The 18,251-nt window shown below is 34.7% G+C and overlaps 4 protein-coding genes across 4 annotated transcripts; 3 read left to right on the top strand and 1 right to left on the bottom strand.

Annotated features, from left to right (window-relative positions):
* The first annotated feature begins 3,567 nt into the window (after positions 1–3,567).
* LOC146956557 (R3H domain protein) lies at positions 3,568–7,741 on the top strand. Its single transcript, XM_085729430.1, has 7 exons — positions 3,568–3,723; positions 3,850–3,920; positions 4,790–4,898; positions 5,439–5,521; positions 6,001–6,159; positions 6,304–6,405; positions 7,294–7,741. Exons 1-7 carry the CDS (start codon positions 3,660–3,662, stop codon positions 7,444–7,446), a joined length of 741 nt encoding a protein of 246 aa, XP_085585556.1. The 5' UTR covers positions 3,568–3,659; the 3' UTR covers positions 7,447–7,741.
* A 127-nt stretch (positions 7,742–7,868) lies between these two features.
* LOC146956556 (uncharacterized) lies at positions 7,869–11,061 on the top strand. Its single transcript, XM_085729424.1, has 6 exons — positions 7,869–8,620; positions 8,732–8,923; positions 9,547–9,849; positions 10,040–10,201; positions 10,406–10,489; positions 10,579–11,061. Exons 1-6 carry the CDS (start codon positions 8,591–8,593, stop codon positions 10,684–10,686), a joined length of 879 nt encoding a protein of 292 aa, XP_085585550.1. The 5' UTR covers positions 7,869–8,590; the 3' UTR covers positions 10,687–11,061.
* Positions 11,062–11,946: 885 nt separating this feature from the next.
* LOC146956555 (uncharacterized) lies at positions 11,947–14,264 on the top strand. The gene is made up of 6 exons (XM_085729419.1): positions 11,947–12,039; positions 12,145–12,336; positions 12,509–12,814; positions 13,015–13,176; positions 13,495–13,578; positions 14,018–14,264. The coding sequence occupies exons 1-6, from the start codon at positions 12,010–12,012 to the stop codon at positions 14,123–14,125; spliced, it is 882 nt and encodes a 293-aa protein (XP_085585545.1). The 5' UTR covers positions 11,947–12,009; the 3' UTR covers positions 14,126–14,264.
* Positions 14,265–14,409: 145 nt separating this feature from the next.
* LOC146956554 (secreted RxLR effector protein 161-like) lies at positions 14,410–17,806 on the bottom strand. Its single transcript, XM_085729440.1, has 2 exons — positions 17,694–17,806; positions 14,410–15,182 (listed from the first exon to the last, which is right to left on the bottom strand). Exons 1-2 carry the CDS (start codon positions 17,779–17,781, stop codon positions 14,509–14,511), a joined length of 762 nt encoding a protein of 253 aa, XP_085585566.1. The 5' UTR covers positions 17,782–17,806; the 3' UTR covers positions 14,410–14,508.
* Between the last annotated feature and the right edge of the window lie 445 nt (positions 17,807–18,251).

Raw genomic sequence — 18,251 nt, 5'->3', positions numbered from 1 at the left:
ACATGACTTATAAACACGATTAACCATTATAATGGACTTGCAAGTCAATTTTTCTTTTGCCATGCCTTATAATAACCTCTCCTATTAAAAGTGTGAACGTGAATTCCATTGTATGCCTTTAGGACTCCTCATATTTTCCTTACATATAATGATTGAATGAATACAAATAATAACAATAACAATAATAATATAGGAATAAATTACAGAAACAAAAATTAGTAAGATGGCACATGTTTGCTTGTTGAAGAATTAATTTTATTAATTTTATTATAGACACATGTTTAGTAACATTGGTAAAATTATAATTTCTGAAGACATCTTATGGATGGCATTGGTAAAATTATAAATTTTGAGGACATCTTATGGGTGACTGATGCATCTTTCTTAATCTACACAAATATGCAGATAATGTTTCTTAATCTACACAAATATGCAATACATAAATATGCAGATCATGTTCTTGTCGACATGCCTGTTTGGCTGCTATCCAAACGCTTTGAGGAATTGTCTGATGAAGGACCTACACAAATCTGCAGATCTGATGAAGTAATTGTCTGATGAGGACTTGTTTACATGCTTGTTTGCTGTTGTCCATAATACACATTATCATTGTAAGTAAAAAAATGAAAACTATTGTATAGAACCTGTAATCTCTTGTTTATTATTAAAAAAAGTGTTGGCCTTCTACTTTTGAATTCTTTCTCATTCATTCACTTTATTATTCAACTGTAAGCTGTTACGAATTTGAAGAAAGTTTATTATTTTTAGCTTGCAATTGGTTTTTGATTGTTTTGTGCAGAATAGGATATCATTTTTTTCCACTTAATAATATATGGAAACACACACACACACACACACACACACACACACACACACACACACACACACACACACACACACACACACACACATATTTAGCCATATACCTCTGTTTTGTACTAAGAATGTTGTGAATGAAGAGAGACTATGCATAAGACAATAAATGGTTAAAAGTATAATTATAAATATAACTGTTAGTGATAAAATAGATGTAGCTGTCAATGTAGAAAAGATGTTAGACTCTTAGGCGAGGTTTGGTTATGTGGGGGGAGGAAACCTGTTGAAAAAAAAGAGAGAAATGAGAAAACTATCACTAAGAGAGTTAACAGTGCCTGTCAAAGAAAAAGGAGTTAAGAGGTATACCTTAAACTTGTCTATTTGGATAATATCTATCATTTGCTTTCATATCAAGGGTTTCCGGCTGAAAAAATGAAGAGGATAATAGAAATTTTATGAGCACCATGAAAAGATGTATCCCTGAAATTTGATGAATACCCATGAATATGTGAAAATCATTAAAATGAAGATGTTAAATATGCAGTTGACAGTAGTAAACAATCTCCCCGTCAGTTTTGTGAACTAAAATTCAATTTTCCTTCCCCACACTAACTTGGTGAAATATTCTAATTATTGTGTTCTTTTGAATTACCTTCATGCTGTTTTCTGGTGGCGTGGTTCATCCTTTGAGAATTCCTTGAGTTGGCTGTGGAAACCTATGGATGGGAGACAAAGAAAAGGCAAAAAGTTGCATAATGGAGAATGACATAAAGATGTTCATGTATTTGTATTTATGCTGTAAATAAGAATGAAAAAGAATGCATACCAATGAGATAAGTTGTTAATTGTATCACATATAATTTTAGACCTGCATCATCAATTGTAGAGTATGAAAATGGAAATTTATCAAACATCATGAAAATGCATAATACAGCACAACATGAAGTAAAAAGAAGCATAGATTTGCTTGCAAAATGTGATGGCAAGGCAAGGCTCTTGCCTTTAAATACTACTGAGGGAAGAGAAAGGGCCTTGGAGTGTGTGTGTGTGTGTGAGAGAGAGAGAGAGAGAGAGAGAGAGAGAGAGAGAGCCTTGGAGAGAAAGAAAGGGCCTTGGAGCGTGAGAGAGAGAGAGAAAGAGCCTTGGAGAGAAAGAAAGGCCCTGCACTGTACTGCAAATTCTGGCACCTGCACCACTGCACTGGCACCTACTCTGTCTTTATTTTTTCTTTCTAATACAACCATTGAAAAGACAAGCAAAATAAGGAGAAGAACGGAATTCACTAGAAGAGGAAAAAACAGGAAAATCGGAAGCTTCTCCATTGTAAGATTTATAGATAGATAGTTTGGAGTTCATAACAAGCAAGACAGGACAAGTGCAACTTGAACCATTGTACAATTAAGACAAATAGGTGATATAAAAATAAATTGCAGGTCCATCATTAACTATAGCTTCAGATCCCATTTCTTCATTACTATGATCTCAGCTAGCTGCCTGAGATTTATCCCCCCATTCTCTAATTGTATGTGCAATGTGTTTCATCATTCACAAATAACAAGCTGGCAGCAGGAGCTTACCAAGGCTTTGGGAATCATGCTCCTTCATCCAATTAAGAAAAAAAATATATAAATTTTCAAGTTCAAGGGACATTTTGCATATAAGTGCAAAACTTTAAGGGGGTATTTGTAAAACGTCATGTTGATTAATAGAAGAATTTGACCGGATGGGGTAAATTGATTAACGTTGTGCATAGAGATGGCAATGGGTACCCAATGGGTAGGGTACTATAATACCCTTCCCCATACCCGCGTTTATAAAAAATGCCCGTACCCGAGTCCGTACCCTCGTGGGTAACAACTTTAGTGCCCTTCCCCATACCCTATGGGCACCTAAGTACCCATACCCGTACCCATTACCCGCACTTTAATTATAAAAAGACAATAAAAAACATCACAATTGAAAGAAAACTACGATCCAAATTTTTGTAAAGAAACTCATAAAATAGTAGAAATCGTAGTATTTAGCCAAATAAAAAAACATCCAAAATATTCCTCTAAAATTAAAATAAAAATATTCAAAATACATATAAAAAATGCATGCTAAAATAAACATCAAATTGATTTTTAAATCATAAATTTGTAGCTCGTGAGCTTACGAAGGTAAGGATGAAACGGTTACCGTGTTAGTTTTTAGGTTTAAGTTTACACTTAAATAGCTAAATAAATTAAATAATTGTACACCAAAAAAAAATATTTATTATATTATATAAATTTGTATATGCGGGTTGCGGGGCTGGGTAGCATAGTGCCCTTACCCGCACCCATACCCATCTAAATTTACGGGTAATTACCCGGACCCAAACCCATGCCCATAAAAGCGGGGTTTTACCCTACCCATTGCGGGTATTTTTTGCGGGTGCCCATTGGGCCTGAGTCCAATTGCCATCCCTTGTGCAATTTCAGGGAAGTAATTAAAGTTTTGTTAATTTCAAGAAGTAAATGACGAAACTTACAATTTCAGGAGGTAATTGCCTATTAACTCAAAAAGAAAAGATTAGCGGGTGACGGACCGGGTCCAGGACTTGCATTCCAAGAACATAACACGGTCATCAAAGACATAATAATAATAATCCTTAATTTTTTTTTTTGACAAATAATAAACCTTAATTAAGCAAAAGAATATTCTCCCTGAGACCAAAAAATACCTCTTCCACTAGTTTGTTTATCTTGACTTGAAACAAATAATCAAAGTGTTTCGCATTCGTGTCATTTTGTCTTACACCAAATCCAATCTCATTTCGTTTCAATCCTTGTTCCTTAGATCCAACTGCATCATCAATCATCATGGTTCTTCAGCACAGAGATCTCGACCTTCTCCTTTCTTCCCATTTAATCAACCACCCCAGAGGTCCATTTTCCTCCATTTTTTTTTTTTTTTCATTTTCCAACTATTAACTTCATTTCATTTTATTAATTGAATTTTCATCTGCAGATCGATTGTGTTTTCAAATAAATTTTTTTTTTTTTGTTGCAGGTGATGGTGCAAAATCCAATTCCATGTCAATTGAAAAGAAAATTGAGTTCCTTGAAAGCTTTACCGGAAAGGTGTGTGTAACTTGTGCTCATCAAATAAATAAAAATTTGGTTTTTGTTTCATCATCTATCTATTGCTACTGTCTCTGTTAAGTGTGAGATAAATAAGAAACAAATGGAACTTTTTATTCTTATTTGTTATGGATTTTTTTATCAATACATAATGGAAGTTTATTTCTGTTGTTCATTTTTGTTGGATTTGCAACATTTCCATGTCTATATATGTATCAAAATATGAAACTTAGTGTATTTATTAGTACCATTATGTTTATGAGTATTTATGATTGAGTCACATTATATCGACTTTTCAATGAAACAAAACAAATCAGAATTTTTAGTTGGTTTTTAACTCTATAAGAAATGTTGGGTGTTTAATCAAGGGATTGGACTCAAGTAGTTGATGAGCTCCACAAACAATTCTTGGCCATGTCACGGCGGAACTCCTGATTACCAGGGCACCTTTATACCCGGGAACCAAATGGTTAAGACAAAAAAAAATATGTTGTGTTGATTTTAATTGTTTAGCTTTAATTCATCTCAAGTTGTTAAATGATTTTCCTATTCAAGTTCCATTCTCTAATGAACTCACTTAATGAAAGTATTTATTAGCTGAATTTGTACTCTGTATGTTGCTCTTGTATCTTAAATTTGGAGGATAAATGAAGAATTTCATAACTGCGTCTATGAAATGGAATTAAGATTTTCAGTGACATAGTGCAAGGTTGTCTAGTCACTTCTTTTTGGTCTGATTATATGATTATGTCACATGAGGCTAATCTTTGCTAATTGCTTATTTGTGTTTTCATAAGCGTGCTTGTATTGTATGAATTCACGGTTTTACTTATTTTGAATTAAATTGAGTCTAATATTACCCGTCTCAGGTCACAAATCGAAGATCTCGTAGGTGGTTAAATGACCGTCTCTTGATGGAACTAGTGCCGCGTTTAAATGCAGAGGAAATTAGAGGCTTGTTTGCTCCACCACCATTTGGTAATTATTCGTGTGACTAATGTGTGTGTTATGCACTGAATTCACGCCGTTTATAGTGGTGTTTTTTTGGCTGAGACTGCAGTTGCATTTAGGCAACAAGAATGGGATTCTTCATGGGATTCTTCCATGCACGAGAGCTTATTTAAAGTTTCATGTTTTTCTTCTCTGTGTGCATGCATTGTTATTGTTTAAGTGCATTTGAATGAAGGGGAATCAATATAAAATTTACATAAAATATGCAGGACATTGTGAAAGTTGACTGGCTTTGAACTTTAAATAACTACAATTCCTAACTGGCTTTCAACTTTAAATAATACTATAATTCTATATTCACTTTCTAATCTATTTTTTCTTTCCTTTCTTAGAGTACAATGGTCGCATTGAGGTTTGAACCTATGACCTCATGCAAACTTCCCAAGCCCCTAACCACTAGCCCAATCCTAGTGGCTTTATTCTTTCTTTCCTTTTTCTATGGATTGGCCGTTGTTCCCTTTTTTTTTTTTTTTTTTTATGTTTATAATGTTTGGGTTCATAAAACAGGTGATGAAGTTCCACCTTCAACATTTTCCTTGACTAATGTGGAGGAGTGGGACAGATTCAGAAATATAGACATGGACAAAGAGGTTATATTTCTTTCTCTCTCTTGCAGATCATTTCCTCAAAATTTCCACTGTTTAAGAAAGCAATTTGATGCCCTTGAAATTGGATTCAACAAGCATTAGTTTTATTAATATTGGTTTTGACTTGGCAGAGCAAATTTTAGTTATAACTTCAAAATTTCCCTCGTTTCTTTAGCAGTTTGTTATGATGGGATGGTCCTAATGTTGTTTAGGGTGTGGCTTGTGTTTATAGTGCTTGAGATCTTGTTAGTGTTATCATGGTTTGTGTGAAATTTACATATGTAGTGGTTTGTGTGGGTATCCTAATCATGTGAAGCTATGTTTGCATGTGTGAGGAATTAGATTAGTTTAGATCAAGGTGAAAATATAATCTGTATGCTGGTTGCTGACATGCTTATTGTCAATTGCATTTTGATTATATTTTCATGTGATGTGGTGCGGTCACAACTGACAAACATCTATCTGTTTTATCTGTTTGGTAGGTTAATATAATTCACGCCTTTGAAAATTCTTTAGAAAAGAAGGAAGGTCACATTGATGCTGACAAGATGGCAGTGTTGAATGGTTGGCGTAGAGTTGGTTGTAATACAAGAGAGGCACTTCGCCGCAGCTCTCTTTTTGAACTCATTGAGGGTTATGAGGTATATACCTGATTATTATTATTACGCCGCTCTGTCCTGTTACACGGAAAATGGGCAAAATTATCAGTGCTTGTTGTATTTTTTCCTTTGCTGTCGTTTAAAATATGTTTCTCGGCGTTTACATGGAACCTTTATTACTCCCAGGAATGTCTACGGGCCTTCATAACCGAAAGCACGGATGGAGACGTTCTTGAACTTAGTATTAAAGATCCTTTCCATAGATTGTTGCTGCATGGAGTTTGTGAGGTAAGTATCAGATAAGCTACCCCCTCTGTTAATACTGAAAATATGATGCTCTATCACGACAGAAGAAAAATATTCACAAAAAAGAGTTCAAAATGTTTTTAATAAAATAGCTTCCTGAAAGCTTTTCATCATGTGTTGTACCCTGAGAAATATTTTTCTTTTGAATATTACCTCAAACTCAGAGACTGTTTAGTTTTACACCAAACAGCATAAAATGCTTTAGGGTTAAATATGTTTTTGCTCCCTATAAATATACAAACTTTTCGTTTTAGTCCCTCTAAAATTTTCCTTCAACTTTTAGTCCCTATAAAATTTTCAATCACTACTTTTGGTCCCTATTTTTAAGTTAATTTTTGTATTTTTTAATGAAATTATGCAGAAATGTGTAGAATATTGTAAAAAAAAATTCCCAAAAAAATTAGAATTTTTTAACAAATTACAAATTAAATATGAATTTTTAACCGTAAAAAATATAAAAACTCATATTAAATTCATGTTTTGTTAAAAAATTCTAATTTTTTTTTGGGAGAGATTGTCATAATATTATGAATTTTTCTGCAAAATTTTATTAAAAAATATGAATTCTACATATGAGTTTACTTTAAAGGAGGGACCAAAGTTGAAGATGGAAAATTTTGTAGGGACCAAAAGTCAAAGAGATTTTTTAGAGGGACTAAAACGAAAAGTTGACATATTTATAGGGACTAAAAACATATTTAACCCAATGCTTTATGTGCGAAACATTTTCTGTCAAACAAACTAGTGTTGTGTGAGATAGAGTAACATCAAAATAACTTCCCCTTCATGCTTTCAACATCTGAACTACTGTTACTTTAGTTCGTTTACCCGAGTATATAATGTTAGTTTTATTGATATTTTTGTTAACAGTTCTACAATCTCGCATCAGACACGGTGTCTGATTTGAATGGCAGAGAGACGTCAAAGACGACAAAGATAAAGAAAAAGAAAAGGGCTTCTCCCGAGCTCCCAAAGATCACTCTGTCCCATTTCCTGAGAATGTCCAAGGAAGGAAGTTGGTAGTTTGTTTGGGGCAGAACTGCTGTCCATTGTCCATACAATAAAACCCATTATTATTGGATATTCTCAGAACTAAAATCAAGTCCCTCCCTTTGTACAGGGATGGACAATGTTCAAAATGTAGTTTATTTTAATTTATTTTCCAAATATCACTGTAAATTAGTTCATTGCCAACCTGTATTTTTAATTGGTTGATACCATCAGTCAACAATAAAATGTTGATTGTTGGTTTTATCTGTTGTAGCTTATGAAATAAAGATTTTAATTAATTATGAAAACTGAAAACTTCCGATTATCAGATTTATATGTCAATATGTGTCTGTGTGTATATCTAAAACGAGATGGCTAGCGATTTCTTGATCGAACAATTCTTTGTCAAATTTTACCTATTTTCCGGCTGAACAATCTAAATTCAATGCAAGAGTATTTCATCTAAATTCTTAGATTAGAAGACAAAGCAGAAAATTTCACATAAAAAATCTTCAGTGAATACAAAGATTGTTGACTAATACTACACCTCCTTGTTTGAATCATCTCTATAAAAAGTTGGGAATCTTAGCGTAAGAGATTTTTTTCTTTTTTTCTTTTCTTTTTTTACAAAAATTCTTCGACCACAAATTAAACAAATGAAGATTGACTAAGGCGGTGGTTCATTGCTTGCAAAAATGTTGTAAATTTTTAAGCATTTTAAAGTTTGTTTTACTTTTGAAAATTTCTAAATAATATTTGTTGGCAAGAGTTTTTGGTTTTTAGAATTCATTTTTATCACGTCATGTTGGAGGATATTACTATTATACTGCAGAGAATTTAAAACTCCAACAACCATTGACCAATCGGTGTTATATGTATCATTGTTCAGATGTAACAAAGTTGAGTTTTGCTAACTGTGCCGCAGAGTGCTCTTTATAGATTCTATAATAAGAAACTTTTTTATAATAAAAGTCAAATATTTGAATTTTTGATGCACTGATTACACAAACTTTTATGAAATGTTACCATTTAAAGTCTTAAAATGCTTAAAGTATTCTATAGTATTTCTCAATAAAGTTTTGGAGGCGGCTGAGTTGTGTATAGTCCATCCATACTCACTCCATAGGGACATTGACCAGTTTCATCACCAAGACCTGTTACAGTTAGCATATCTTCAATGGCAAAGAAACCTGTGAAATACTACGTGGTATGTAGTTTGTTTATTTATTTCATTGTGTACTGTTATAACTGTGTTGTTATTATTGTGAAAAAAACACAGCTGTTGTGTGAATCTGAGACTGAGTGATGAAGTACACAGGTGGATGCATTCACGGATTCAGCATTCAAAGGGAATCCAGCAGCAGTGTGTCTATTAGAAGAAGAGAAAGATGATGAATGGCTGCAATCAGTAGCTGCTGAATTCAACATCTCTGAAACATGTTATTTGACTTCTATTCATGGAACCTCTATTCCTCGTTTTGGTCTCAGATGGTTTACTCCTGTTACTGAGGTACTGCAATTTATCACCACAAAATCATACATACTTTTTTCTTTTTGTATAATGTAACTGTAGAATTTAACAACCAAGCACATGTGACATTTTTTTTAAAGCAACATGTTGAGTATGACTCATAGTTACTAAGAAGCGGATAGGGCCTCAAAAGGTTCAGAGGTAATGTTGCAATCTAGATTGTAGCATTTAAATACCGTCTGCACACTGTAAACTCGAATGTTTAGTTGATAATACAAATCAACTGCCGTGTGTCTCGGCAGTCTGAATTCTGAAGTGTAGGCAATATTGGCCAAACACCGGCTGTTTGTTATTTGCGTTGATTGTTTCGTTACTCTTGTGAACAAAGGTTGCTGTTCTAACCTAACAAAAGGGAAACTTAATGATTGATAAAGAGAGAAAAAAAAAAACAGATATTAGTGCCAACAGAACTAAAATGTATGCTAAAGAAATTTAAGAATACCCCTAATTTGGCCATTGTATTGATGTTCTTTTAGGGACAGTTTTTTTGTGTTTATTTAGTTTATATCTTTGTGATTTAGATGTAACAATAATAAACTCATCTTCATATTCGCGATTTATACCATTATTGACATTACATGGATGCTATTATAATACCACAGGTCGATCTTTGTGGCCATGCCACACTAGCAGCTGCACACACACTGTTTTCATCTGGTTTGGTGGACAAGAGCGTTGTTGAATTTGTGACACGATCTGGAATTCTAACTGCGAAAAGGATTGATGTCACTAGTGGATCGAATTTGCTGAACGGTGAAGCTTCGGTTGGATTTTATATCGAATTGGATTTTCCTGTTGACCCTATTGCAGAATTCAACTGTAATGATGCTTCACTCATATCTGGAGCATTGAATGGTGCTTCCATTATTGATATAAAGAGGACAACAAATGGAGATAATTTACTTGTAACTCCTCTTCTCCATTCCACATTTATTTATTGTTTGATAAGCAGATATTAGTTAGTGGTTATGGTAGCCGTAAGATTTGAAGAAAAAAAGTGCTGTTAATAGTAAACTTGTATAGACAAAGTCCTACCAAAATTGGTAGTTACTCTAACATGCCAAATATTAACTGTTTGTTTACTATTTCTCCTAGGTTGTTGTCACATCTGGAGAAAATGTCACAGAAGTACAACCACAATTTGATGCAATTGTTAAATGTGCCGGGATGGGGATTATTGTTACAGGGATCGCTCCTCCAGAGTCCGGATTTGACTTCTACAGTCGATATTTCTGCCCGAAACATGGAATCAACGAGGTATGTGGCAAAGAACTATGACTAGAATGTTCTCCAGTTGCATTGACAATGCCTCTTTCATTATACAATAAAGGAAAATTTGAATACTGAAAGTAAAAAAAAAGCTACATATTTGGATCTTGGACATTCAATTTTTAAACTGAATCAAGATATGAAAATAGAAGAAATGAGATAATGTTGTTAATAACCTATATTTGCTTTCAGGATCCAGTTTGTGGGAGTGCACATTGTGGCTTGGCATCCTATTGGAGCAAGAAATTGGGGAAGTGTGATTTAAAGGCTTATCAGGTAGTACTATTATATTACTATCTTTTCTATTCCCTCATTGTGATTATTTTTGTCATTGTGGTTCTAATTTTTAGATTACATTTGTTCAGGCATCAGCTAGAGGGGGAATTCTGAATATTCATATTGATGAACAGAAACAAAGAGTGTTTTTGCGTGGGAAGGCTATTACAGTGATGGAAGGATGTGTTTTGGTCTAGTCCTATTCCGAACATTCCAGTCAAATACATGCACCAATACATGTACTAATTACTATCAGATGACAAAATTGTTATTGGAGCACTTGATTATTTTGATACTTTACCACATAAAAAAGAATAAGCCTGAGCATTTTGTATATTTGATATACACGAGTGTTGTGGATTTATTCAGTTGAATAAATTGATCTGGTGATTGCTTTTGAGTTGGCATCATCTAGTGGAATAGTTGTTCATATTCATACTATGTATGAGCAGAGCAAAATGATATTGATGTTTGGAAAGCTTGTTAATGTCATGAATGGATGTTTTCTATTTGAACTCTTGTATAACTTTGCAAATAATAGACCAAAAATCCGTATTCGGATGATTATAAAATCGTCTTTAATTCGATTTTGATACTAGAAACGAATCAAGTTGATGACTTGCATGAATCAAACAATACTTTATATTGTATGGTGATTTATGAATTTTATGTTTGTTTTTTAAAACTCTAACCACCACGGTGTCGGTGTTGTTTAGGGTAAGAGAAAGTTGTCACTACATTTGGTTACACTAGACACACTCATAATTGAATAAAACTAGAAAGAGAAAATAATTAAAAATGTGTATTTTAAAAATAAGTAAATGATATTTATTTTTTTGTGTGTGCTTCAAATGGTATGTCTAAATGGTTGTGACCATCTAAGTATTTTTCTTGGGTTAGAAACAAGAAAAACAAAATATTAGTGCTTAAAACTAAATTTATGTTCCCTTTATCTTAATTTTGTCAGAATCAACACTCCCACTCCCTATCACTGAAGTACTAAGGACATGGAAATCCTTAACTTAAAAAAGTTACAGTGGCCTTTATTCTACACCGAACTCAGACTGTAACGGCGGATTGGTGGAAGAAGTGCTCTTAAGACAACAATGTTTGGTTGAGACTACCTCGGAGACAAGACAACGTCCAATGGTGGGGGTGTAATGCTGACATTCCAACACTCAAATTAATATATATTACTTAATTAAGGTGGTGAAAGGTTTAGAATAATACATATCTTGAGAGGTGATGATAGACCTAAAGATGAAGTATCAAGTTCAGTTTGAAACAACATTTGGTATATCACATGAGACACTTTTCGTTCTTAACAATTTCCTATTATTATAATTGTAGGGGACCATATTATTTAATATTTTTTTTGTACAGGGTCCAGAGTCAAAACATGTGTGTGTGTATCGATTTTCATTTTTATATATTGTTGAGGTGGCTGAACTGTGTCCACAGTATCCATAGGAGCTTTGACCAGTTTTATCACCAACACTTGTTCCCTTATCATCCATCAAATGGCAAAGAAACATGTCAAATACTACGTGGTATGTTTGCTTATTTTTGAACAGTTAACAGTGTTTGTTATTATTATTGTGAAAAAAACGTAGCTGTTGTGTGAATCTGAGTAATATGATGAGGTACATACACAGGTTGATGCATTCACAAATTCAGCATTCAAAGGGAATCCAGCAGCAGTGTGTTTATTAGAAGAGGAGAAAGATGATGAATGGTTGCAATCAGTAGCTGCTGAATTCAACATCTCTGAAACATGTTATTTGACTCCTATTCATGGAACTTCTATTCCTCGTTTTGGTCTTAGATGGTTTACTCCTGTTACTGAGGTACTACAATTCATGTCCACAAAACCACACACACTTGTTTTTAATTAGAGACTTTTCAATATTCTTAAACATAGGTTATTATTACTATTTTTGGTACAAAAACATAGGTTAGTAAATGCACTATATAAACAATTAGTATTAACATTATATGGATCTTATTATAATACTACAGGTTAATCTTTGTGGCCATGCCACATTAGCAGCTGCACACACACTGTTTTCATCTGGTTTGGTGGACAAGAATGTTATTGAATTTGTGACACTGTCTGGAGTTTTAACTGTTAGAAAGATCTCATCGATCGATGTGACTGGTGTGCCGAATTTGCTGAATGATGAAGCTGCAGCTGGATTTTATATTGAAATGGATTTTCCTGCTTACCCTGTTGCAGAATTCAATTCTGATGATACTTCACTCATTTCTGATGCAACAAATGGTGCTTCCATAATTGATATAAAGAGAACAGGAGAAGATTTACTTGTAATTCTTTAATCTTCTAGCTTGCATATTTATTAGCACATTTTTTAGACCTTATTTTAGTCATTGTTATTGCATATATGTTAACCTGCTTGATTATTGGAGAAAGGAGTAAGAACTATCACATGCTACGTGCAAAACTGCAACTATGTTTTGTGTAATTTGTGCATATTCAAAATTAGTAAGCTTATTATTTCTTCTAGGTTGTGGTCGCATCTGGAAAAAATGTCACAGAAATACAGCCACAACTGGATGCAATTGCTAAATTACCTGGAAGGGGATTAATTGTTACAGGGATTGCTCCTCCAGAGTCTGGATTTGACTTCTACAGTCGATTCTTCGCCCCAAAATTTGGAATCAATGAGGTAAGTGGTTGAGAACTATGAATATAATGTTCCTACAATTGCATTGTTAATGTCTTCTTAACAATGCAATGGATTGAAGAGTTGAATATAGAATATCGAAGGTAACGTTCAGAATTTGAGTATTTTAACACAACATTGTCAATGCAATTTTCGAACTGCATTGTAATCCCTCAACAATAAAAATGATAGTTCTCTTCTGAGTGTATACTTTAGTTATAATATTATTATTACAACCTATGTTTACACGGTCCATTGCTGGTCATTTCTAAGAAAATAAAGGAATTAGATAATGTTGTTGATAACTCATATTTGGTTCAGGATCCTGTTTGTGGGAGTGCCCATTGTGGCTTGGCATCCTATTGGAGCAAGAAGCTCGGAAAGTGCGATTTAAAGGCTTATCAGGTACTCTCTCCATTCCACAATGAGCGTCATATTTACTTTTTTTTTTGGTCAGGTAGCCTAGTGGCCAGAATTCACCTTATAAGGTGAATAAGTGGGTTGTCTGGGGTTCAAACTCCGGCCCCTGCATACAATAATCCATTGTCCTACCAACTGAGCTATGCTCACGGGACTGCTTATTTTACACGTACTAAGAAAATACTATAAATAAAGTGGAATTTATTGACTTGAAAGTGATACACATAATTACTAATTAGAAAGTATAATTAGAAAAAAGAAATTTATATTAGGTTGAAAATTGAGAGGGACACTCATTTTGGAACACATATTTTTTTCCAAATGCATTACTAGTTGTGGGATAGAGAGAGTACTATTCTACCATTTTCTCTCATTGGGTTATCTTTGTCATTGTTATACTAATCAGTAGATTACATTTGTGCAGGCATCAACTAGGGGAGGAGTTCTCAATATTCATCTTGATGAACAGAAACAAAGAGTGTTTTTACGTGGGAAGGCTATTACAGTTATGGAAGGGTGTGTTTTGGTCTAGTCCTATTCCTAACATTCCAGTCAAAGTAGTAGGAAACTTGCACTAATACATGTAATAAGATGACAAAAACCGTTAATGAAGATGTTGGTTATTTGGTATAAATGAAAAATAATATGATAGACAGGGAAGAGTACGTTGAAATGGAATGGGAGATTGATATAATTAATTTCACTAAAACAATACACTTAATAGTGTTTCAAAAAACAAAACAGAACACAACTACATCACCACTAAACTAGGAACGTGGGATAACAACAACTGCTTTCTCCTAAAGTGTAGGTACCACTTATTGACTAAAATAAAAAAACTGAAACAATAGAGAATAAAGATAAATCAGCCACGTAATGCAGTCCAAAAGCAAATAATTAACACTCCTCCTTGCTTTAGGATCTGCAAACTCCAACTTTTTGCCTTAAAAACTCAAACTTGCTGACAGGAAGTGGCTTTGTAAACATATCTGCTAATTGATCCTCTGACTTGCAATAAACCAAAGTCACTTCTCCATTTTGTTGCATCTCTCTTAAGAAGTAGAGCTTGATGTTAAAATGTTTAGTCTTCCCATGACACACTGGATCCTTTGAAATTGCAATTGCTGCCTGGTTGTCAATAAAAATTTCTATTTTATGATTCTGTTGAAGATGCAAATCACATAAAATCTTCTTTAACCACAAAACTTGATTTACGGCTGCTGTTGCTGCTATGAACTCAGCTTCTGCAGTGGACTGTGCTACTGTTTCCTGCTTCTTTGTGCACCATGAAAAAACTCCAGAGCCTATACTGAAACAATATCCTGAAGTGCTCTTCATGTCATCAATAGATCCAGCCCAGTCACTATCAGAGAATCCACACAGCTTGAAATTTTGACAACTCTCATATTTGACACCATAATCAACCGTGCCTTTAACATATCTCAATATTCTTCTTGCTGCTACTAAATGTATTTCACTAGCACAATGCATAAAGCGAGAGAGGAGACTTACAGCAAATAAAATGTCCGGTCTTGTTGCAGTGAGATACATTAAACATCCGATCAGACTCCTGTAGTATCCTTCGTCAACTTTATCAGCACCATCTTCCTTGCTCAACTTCTCCTTTTGGTTCATTGGTGTGCTAACTGCCTTACACTCCTCCATCTGGAATTTTCTCAATATTTCCTTTGCATATTTTTTTTGGCAGATGAACACTTCATTGTCACTTTGTTTGATCTCAATTCCAAGAAAATATGTCATAAGACCAAGGTCTGTCATTTCAAATGCTTGCATAATTTCTTGTTTGAATTGCTCAACCAACCTTGCATCATCTCCAGTCACTAAAAGATCATCAACATAAAGAGAAACTATGAGAATATTATTTCCTGCATGTTTCACATAAAGAGTGGACTCAGATAAACTTTTTACAAAGCCTATACTCATTAAGTGATCATTTATCCTGCTGTACCAAGCCCTTGGTGCTTGTTTTAACCCATAAAGGGCTTTTTTCAATAGATAGACTTTATCTTCTTCACCTTGCATCACAAATCCCTCGGGCTGCTCCACATATATCTCTTCTTGTAAAACTCCATTCAAAAAAGCTGATTTGACATCTAACTGGAATACTTTCCAGCCCCTTTGAGCAGCAACTGCTAACACCAATCTAATTGTGTCTAATCTGGATACAGGTGCAAAAGTGTCGGAATAATCAACACCAAAAATTTGTTCATACCCTTTAACTACGAGTCTGGCCTTATATTTATTGATTGAGCCATCAGCATTGAGCTTTGTTCTGAAAACCCATTTAACTCCAATGACTTTTCTATCTTGAGGCTTTTCAACCAGCTCCCATGTTTTGTTTTTTTGTATCATTGACATCTCCTCCTCCATTGCATTTTTCCATTTTGGATCTTTTCGTGCTTCCTCGCAGCAAGAAGGCTCACATATTGCTACATTACATCTTTGATATATGTCTGACAGCAGCCTTCTGCCTCTAATGGAGGGATCATCTTCTAATTCATTCAGACACAACTCGGTTGTTTGCTTTTCAGGATGAGTATCTTCAATAATGCTTAGAGATCCAGATGTTTTCGGTAGATTCTTCCAGTCCCATTGCTGGTCTTCGTTGAAATGTACATCTCTAGTTATAGTCAGTGTTTCAGTTTGAGGATGATACACTTTGTAAGCCTTTGAAAGTGAACTGTATCCCACAAAAATGCCCGGAAGTGCTTTTTTGTCAAGTTTGTCACGCTTAACCTTTGGAACATGTGCAAAACAAACACAACCAAACACTTTAAGAAAGGTTAGTGAAGGCTTATACTCATACCATGCTTCAAAAGGAGTTTTATCTTGTAAAGCCTTGGTTGGAAGTCGATTTTGAAGAAAGACCGCCGTGTTTGCCGCTTCTGCCCAAAATTGTTTAGGCAATTCCTTCTCATGCAACATACATCTAGCCATCTCCATTACTGATCTATTTCTCCTTTCACTAACTCCATTTTGTTCGGGAGTGTAAGGAGCTGTCAGTTGATGTTCAATTCCAGCTTCTTCGTAAAATAAATTAAATTGTGCTGATGTATACTCCTTGCCATTATCAGACCTTAGAAATTGAATCTTGGAGCCACTTTGAGTTTCCACCATCTTCTTAAACTTTAAAAATACTCCAGCCACTTCATGCTTGAATTTCAAGAAATAAATCCAACACATTCTTGTAAAGTCGTCTATGAAAAGAATAAAGTATAGGCTACCTTGTAATGATGGAGTTCTTTGAGGTCCTGCAACATCTGTGTGAATGATTTGAAGCTTTTTAGTGGCTCTCCAAACAGTTTTAGGAAATGGAATTCTGTTTTGTTTACCAAACTGGCAAGCATTGCAGTTTGGCAAATGATCAGAAAGTACCGGTAGACCTCTTGACATGTCTTTCTTCTTCAAGTTCAACATTCTTTAAATATGACAGTGACCGAGTCGCTTGTGCCAAAGTTCAGTGGGACTGACTTGAGTGAAATAAGCGGTCTGCTCCTCCTCAATTGGATCAAATGAGAAGCTTTTACCCCTCATTTTGACCCTAAGAATCTCCCGACCAGTGATGTCAAAGATGAGACAAAGTTGATTTTCGAAAGATACTTTAAACCCTTTTTCTAATAATTGACCAACACTTAGCAGATTTTGATCAATATCAGGTACATAAAGAACATCTGAGATTGTTTTTATACCTGAACTCGTTGAAATTACGATGGTTCCTTTTCCTTTTGCAGGAATATAGACACCGTTGCCAATTCTGACTTTTGAGATATGAGTTGGCTTTAAATCTTTGAAGATGGTTTTATCATATGTCATGTGGTTTGTACAACCACTGTCAATCAGCCAGCATTCTGAACTACTCTTAGATGAAAAACATGTTGCCACAAACATTTGATCTTCTTCATCTTGCTCTACAACCTGGGCTTTGACTTCAAGTTGTTGAAATTTTCCTTTGCAAATCACAGCTTCATGTCCAAGCTGATTGCACTTGCTGCACTTTGCGTCCGGTCTTCTCCAACATCTGAACGGTGGATGACCCATTTTACCACAGTGCTCGCAAGGTGGGTAATTCTTCTTTTTACATCTATCTTTGCTTTGGTTGCCTGCAGTACTTCCAACTACATGATGCTTGGCTGGTAAAGCACCTTCAACCACATGATCTTGCCTCATAAGCCTTCGTTGCTCTTGAGCCTGCATCGCATGCAACACTGCTTCTAAGGTGATCTTAGACAAGTCTTTTGTGTTCTCCAAGGTGGTTATTGATGCTTCATATCTCTCAGGCACTGTAACCAGAATTTTTTCAACAATTCTAGAATCAGCGAATTGAGTGCCGAGTAACCTAACCTTGTTTGCAATAGAAAGCAATCTGTCAGAGTAATCTTTGATTGTCTCAGACTCTTTCATTTTCTGCATCTCAAATTCCCTCATCAAGTTCAGTACTTGCATGCCTCGAATCCTCTCATCCCCTGCGTATTCTTCCTTCAAATAGTCCCATATTTCTTTTGCTGTTTTGAGGGTCATAATTCTGGTGAAAACATTTTGTTAAACACAGGAGAAAAGAACTGATTTTGCCTTTGCTTTCCGAGTTTTTCTCTCCTTGTGATATTTTAACTGAGCCATGGTAGGATTATTCTGCAGCG

The sequence above is a fragment of the Medicago sativa genome, chromosome 1 (genome assembly GCF_051527215.1).
Source record: "Medicago sativa cultivar Bolivia chromosome 1, Bolivia_mono, whole genome shotgun sequence".
Taxonomy (NCBI): Eukaryota; Viridiplantae; Streptophyta; class Magnoliopsida; order Fabales; family Fabaceae; genus Medicago; species Medicago sativa.
This window is presented reverse-complemented; position numbering and strand designations above follow the sequence as displayed.

Coding starts and splice junctions, on each gene's coding strand:
- LOC146956557 (XM_085729430.1), top strand. CDS start 3,660: ATGGTTCTTCAGCACAGAGATCTCGACCTTCTCCTTTCTTCCCATTTA. Junction 5,522..6,000: donor ATATAGACATGGACAAAGAG/GTTATATTTCTT, acceptor TCTGTTTGGTAG/GTTAATATAATTCACGCCTT. Junction 6,406..7,293: donor TGCTGCATGGAGTTTGTGAG/GTAAGTATCAGA, acceptor TTTTGTTAACAG/TTCTACAATCTCGCATCAGA.
- LOC146956554 (XM_085729440.1), bottom strand. CDS start 17,781: ATGAGGCAAGATCATGTGGTTGAAGGTGCTTTACCAGCCAAGCATCAT. Junction 15,183..17,693: donor CAACCAAAGCAAAGATAGAT/GTAAAAAGAAGA, acceptor GTGCTGATAAAG/TTGACGAAGGATACTACAGG.
- LOC146956556 (XM_085729424.1), top strand. CDS start 8,591: ATGGCAAAGAAACCTGTGAAATACTACGTG. Junction 8,621..8,731: donor AACCTGTGAAATACTACGTG/GTATGTAGTTTG, acceptor TGAAGTACACAG/GTGGATGCATTCACGGATTC. Junction 10,490..10,578: donor GTGATTTAAAGGCTTATCAG/GTAGTACTATTA, acceptor ACATTTGTTCAG/GCATCAGCTAGAGGGGGAAT.
- LOC146956555 (XM_085729419.1), top strand. CDS start 12,010: ATGGCAAAGAAACATGTCAAATACTACGTG. Junction 12,337..12,508: donor GGTTTACTCCTGTTACTGAG/GTACTACAATTC, acceptor ATAATACTACAG/GTTAATCTTTGTGGCCATGC. Junction 12,815..13,014: donor GAACAGGAGAAGATTTACTT/GTAATTCTTTAA, acceptor TATTTCTTCTAG/GTTGTGGTCGCATCTGGAAA.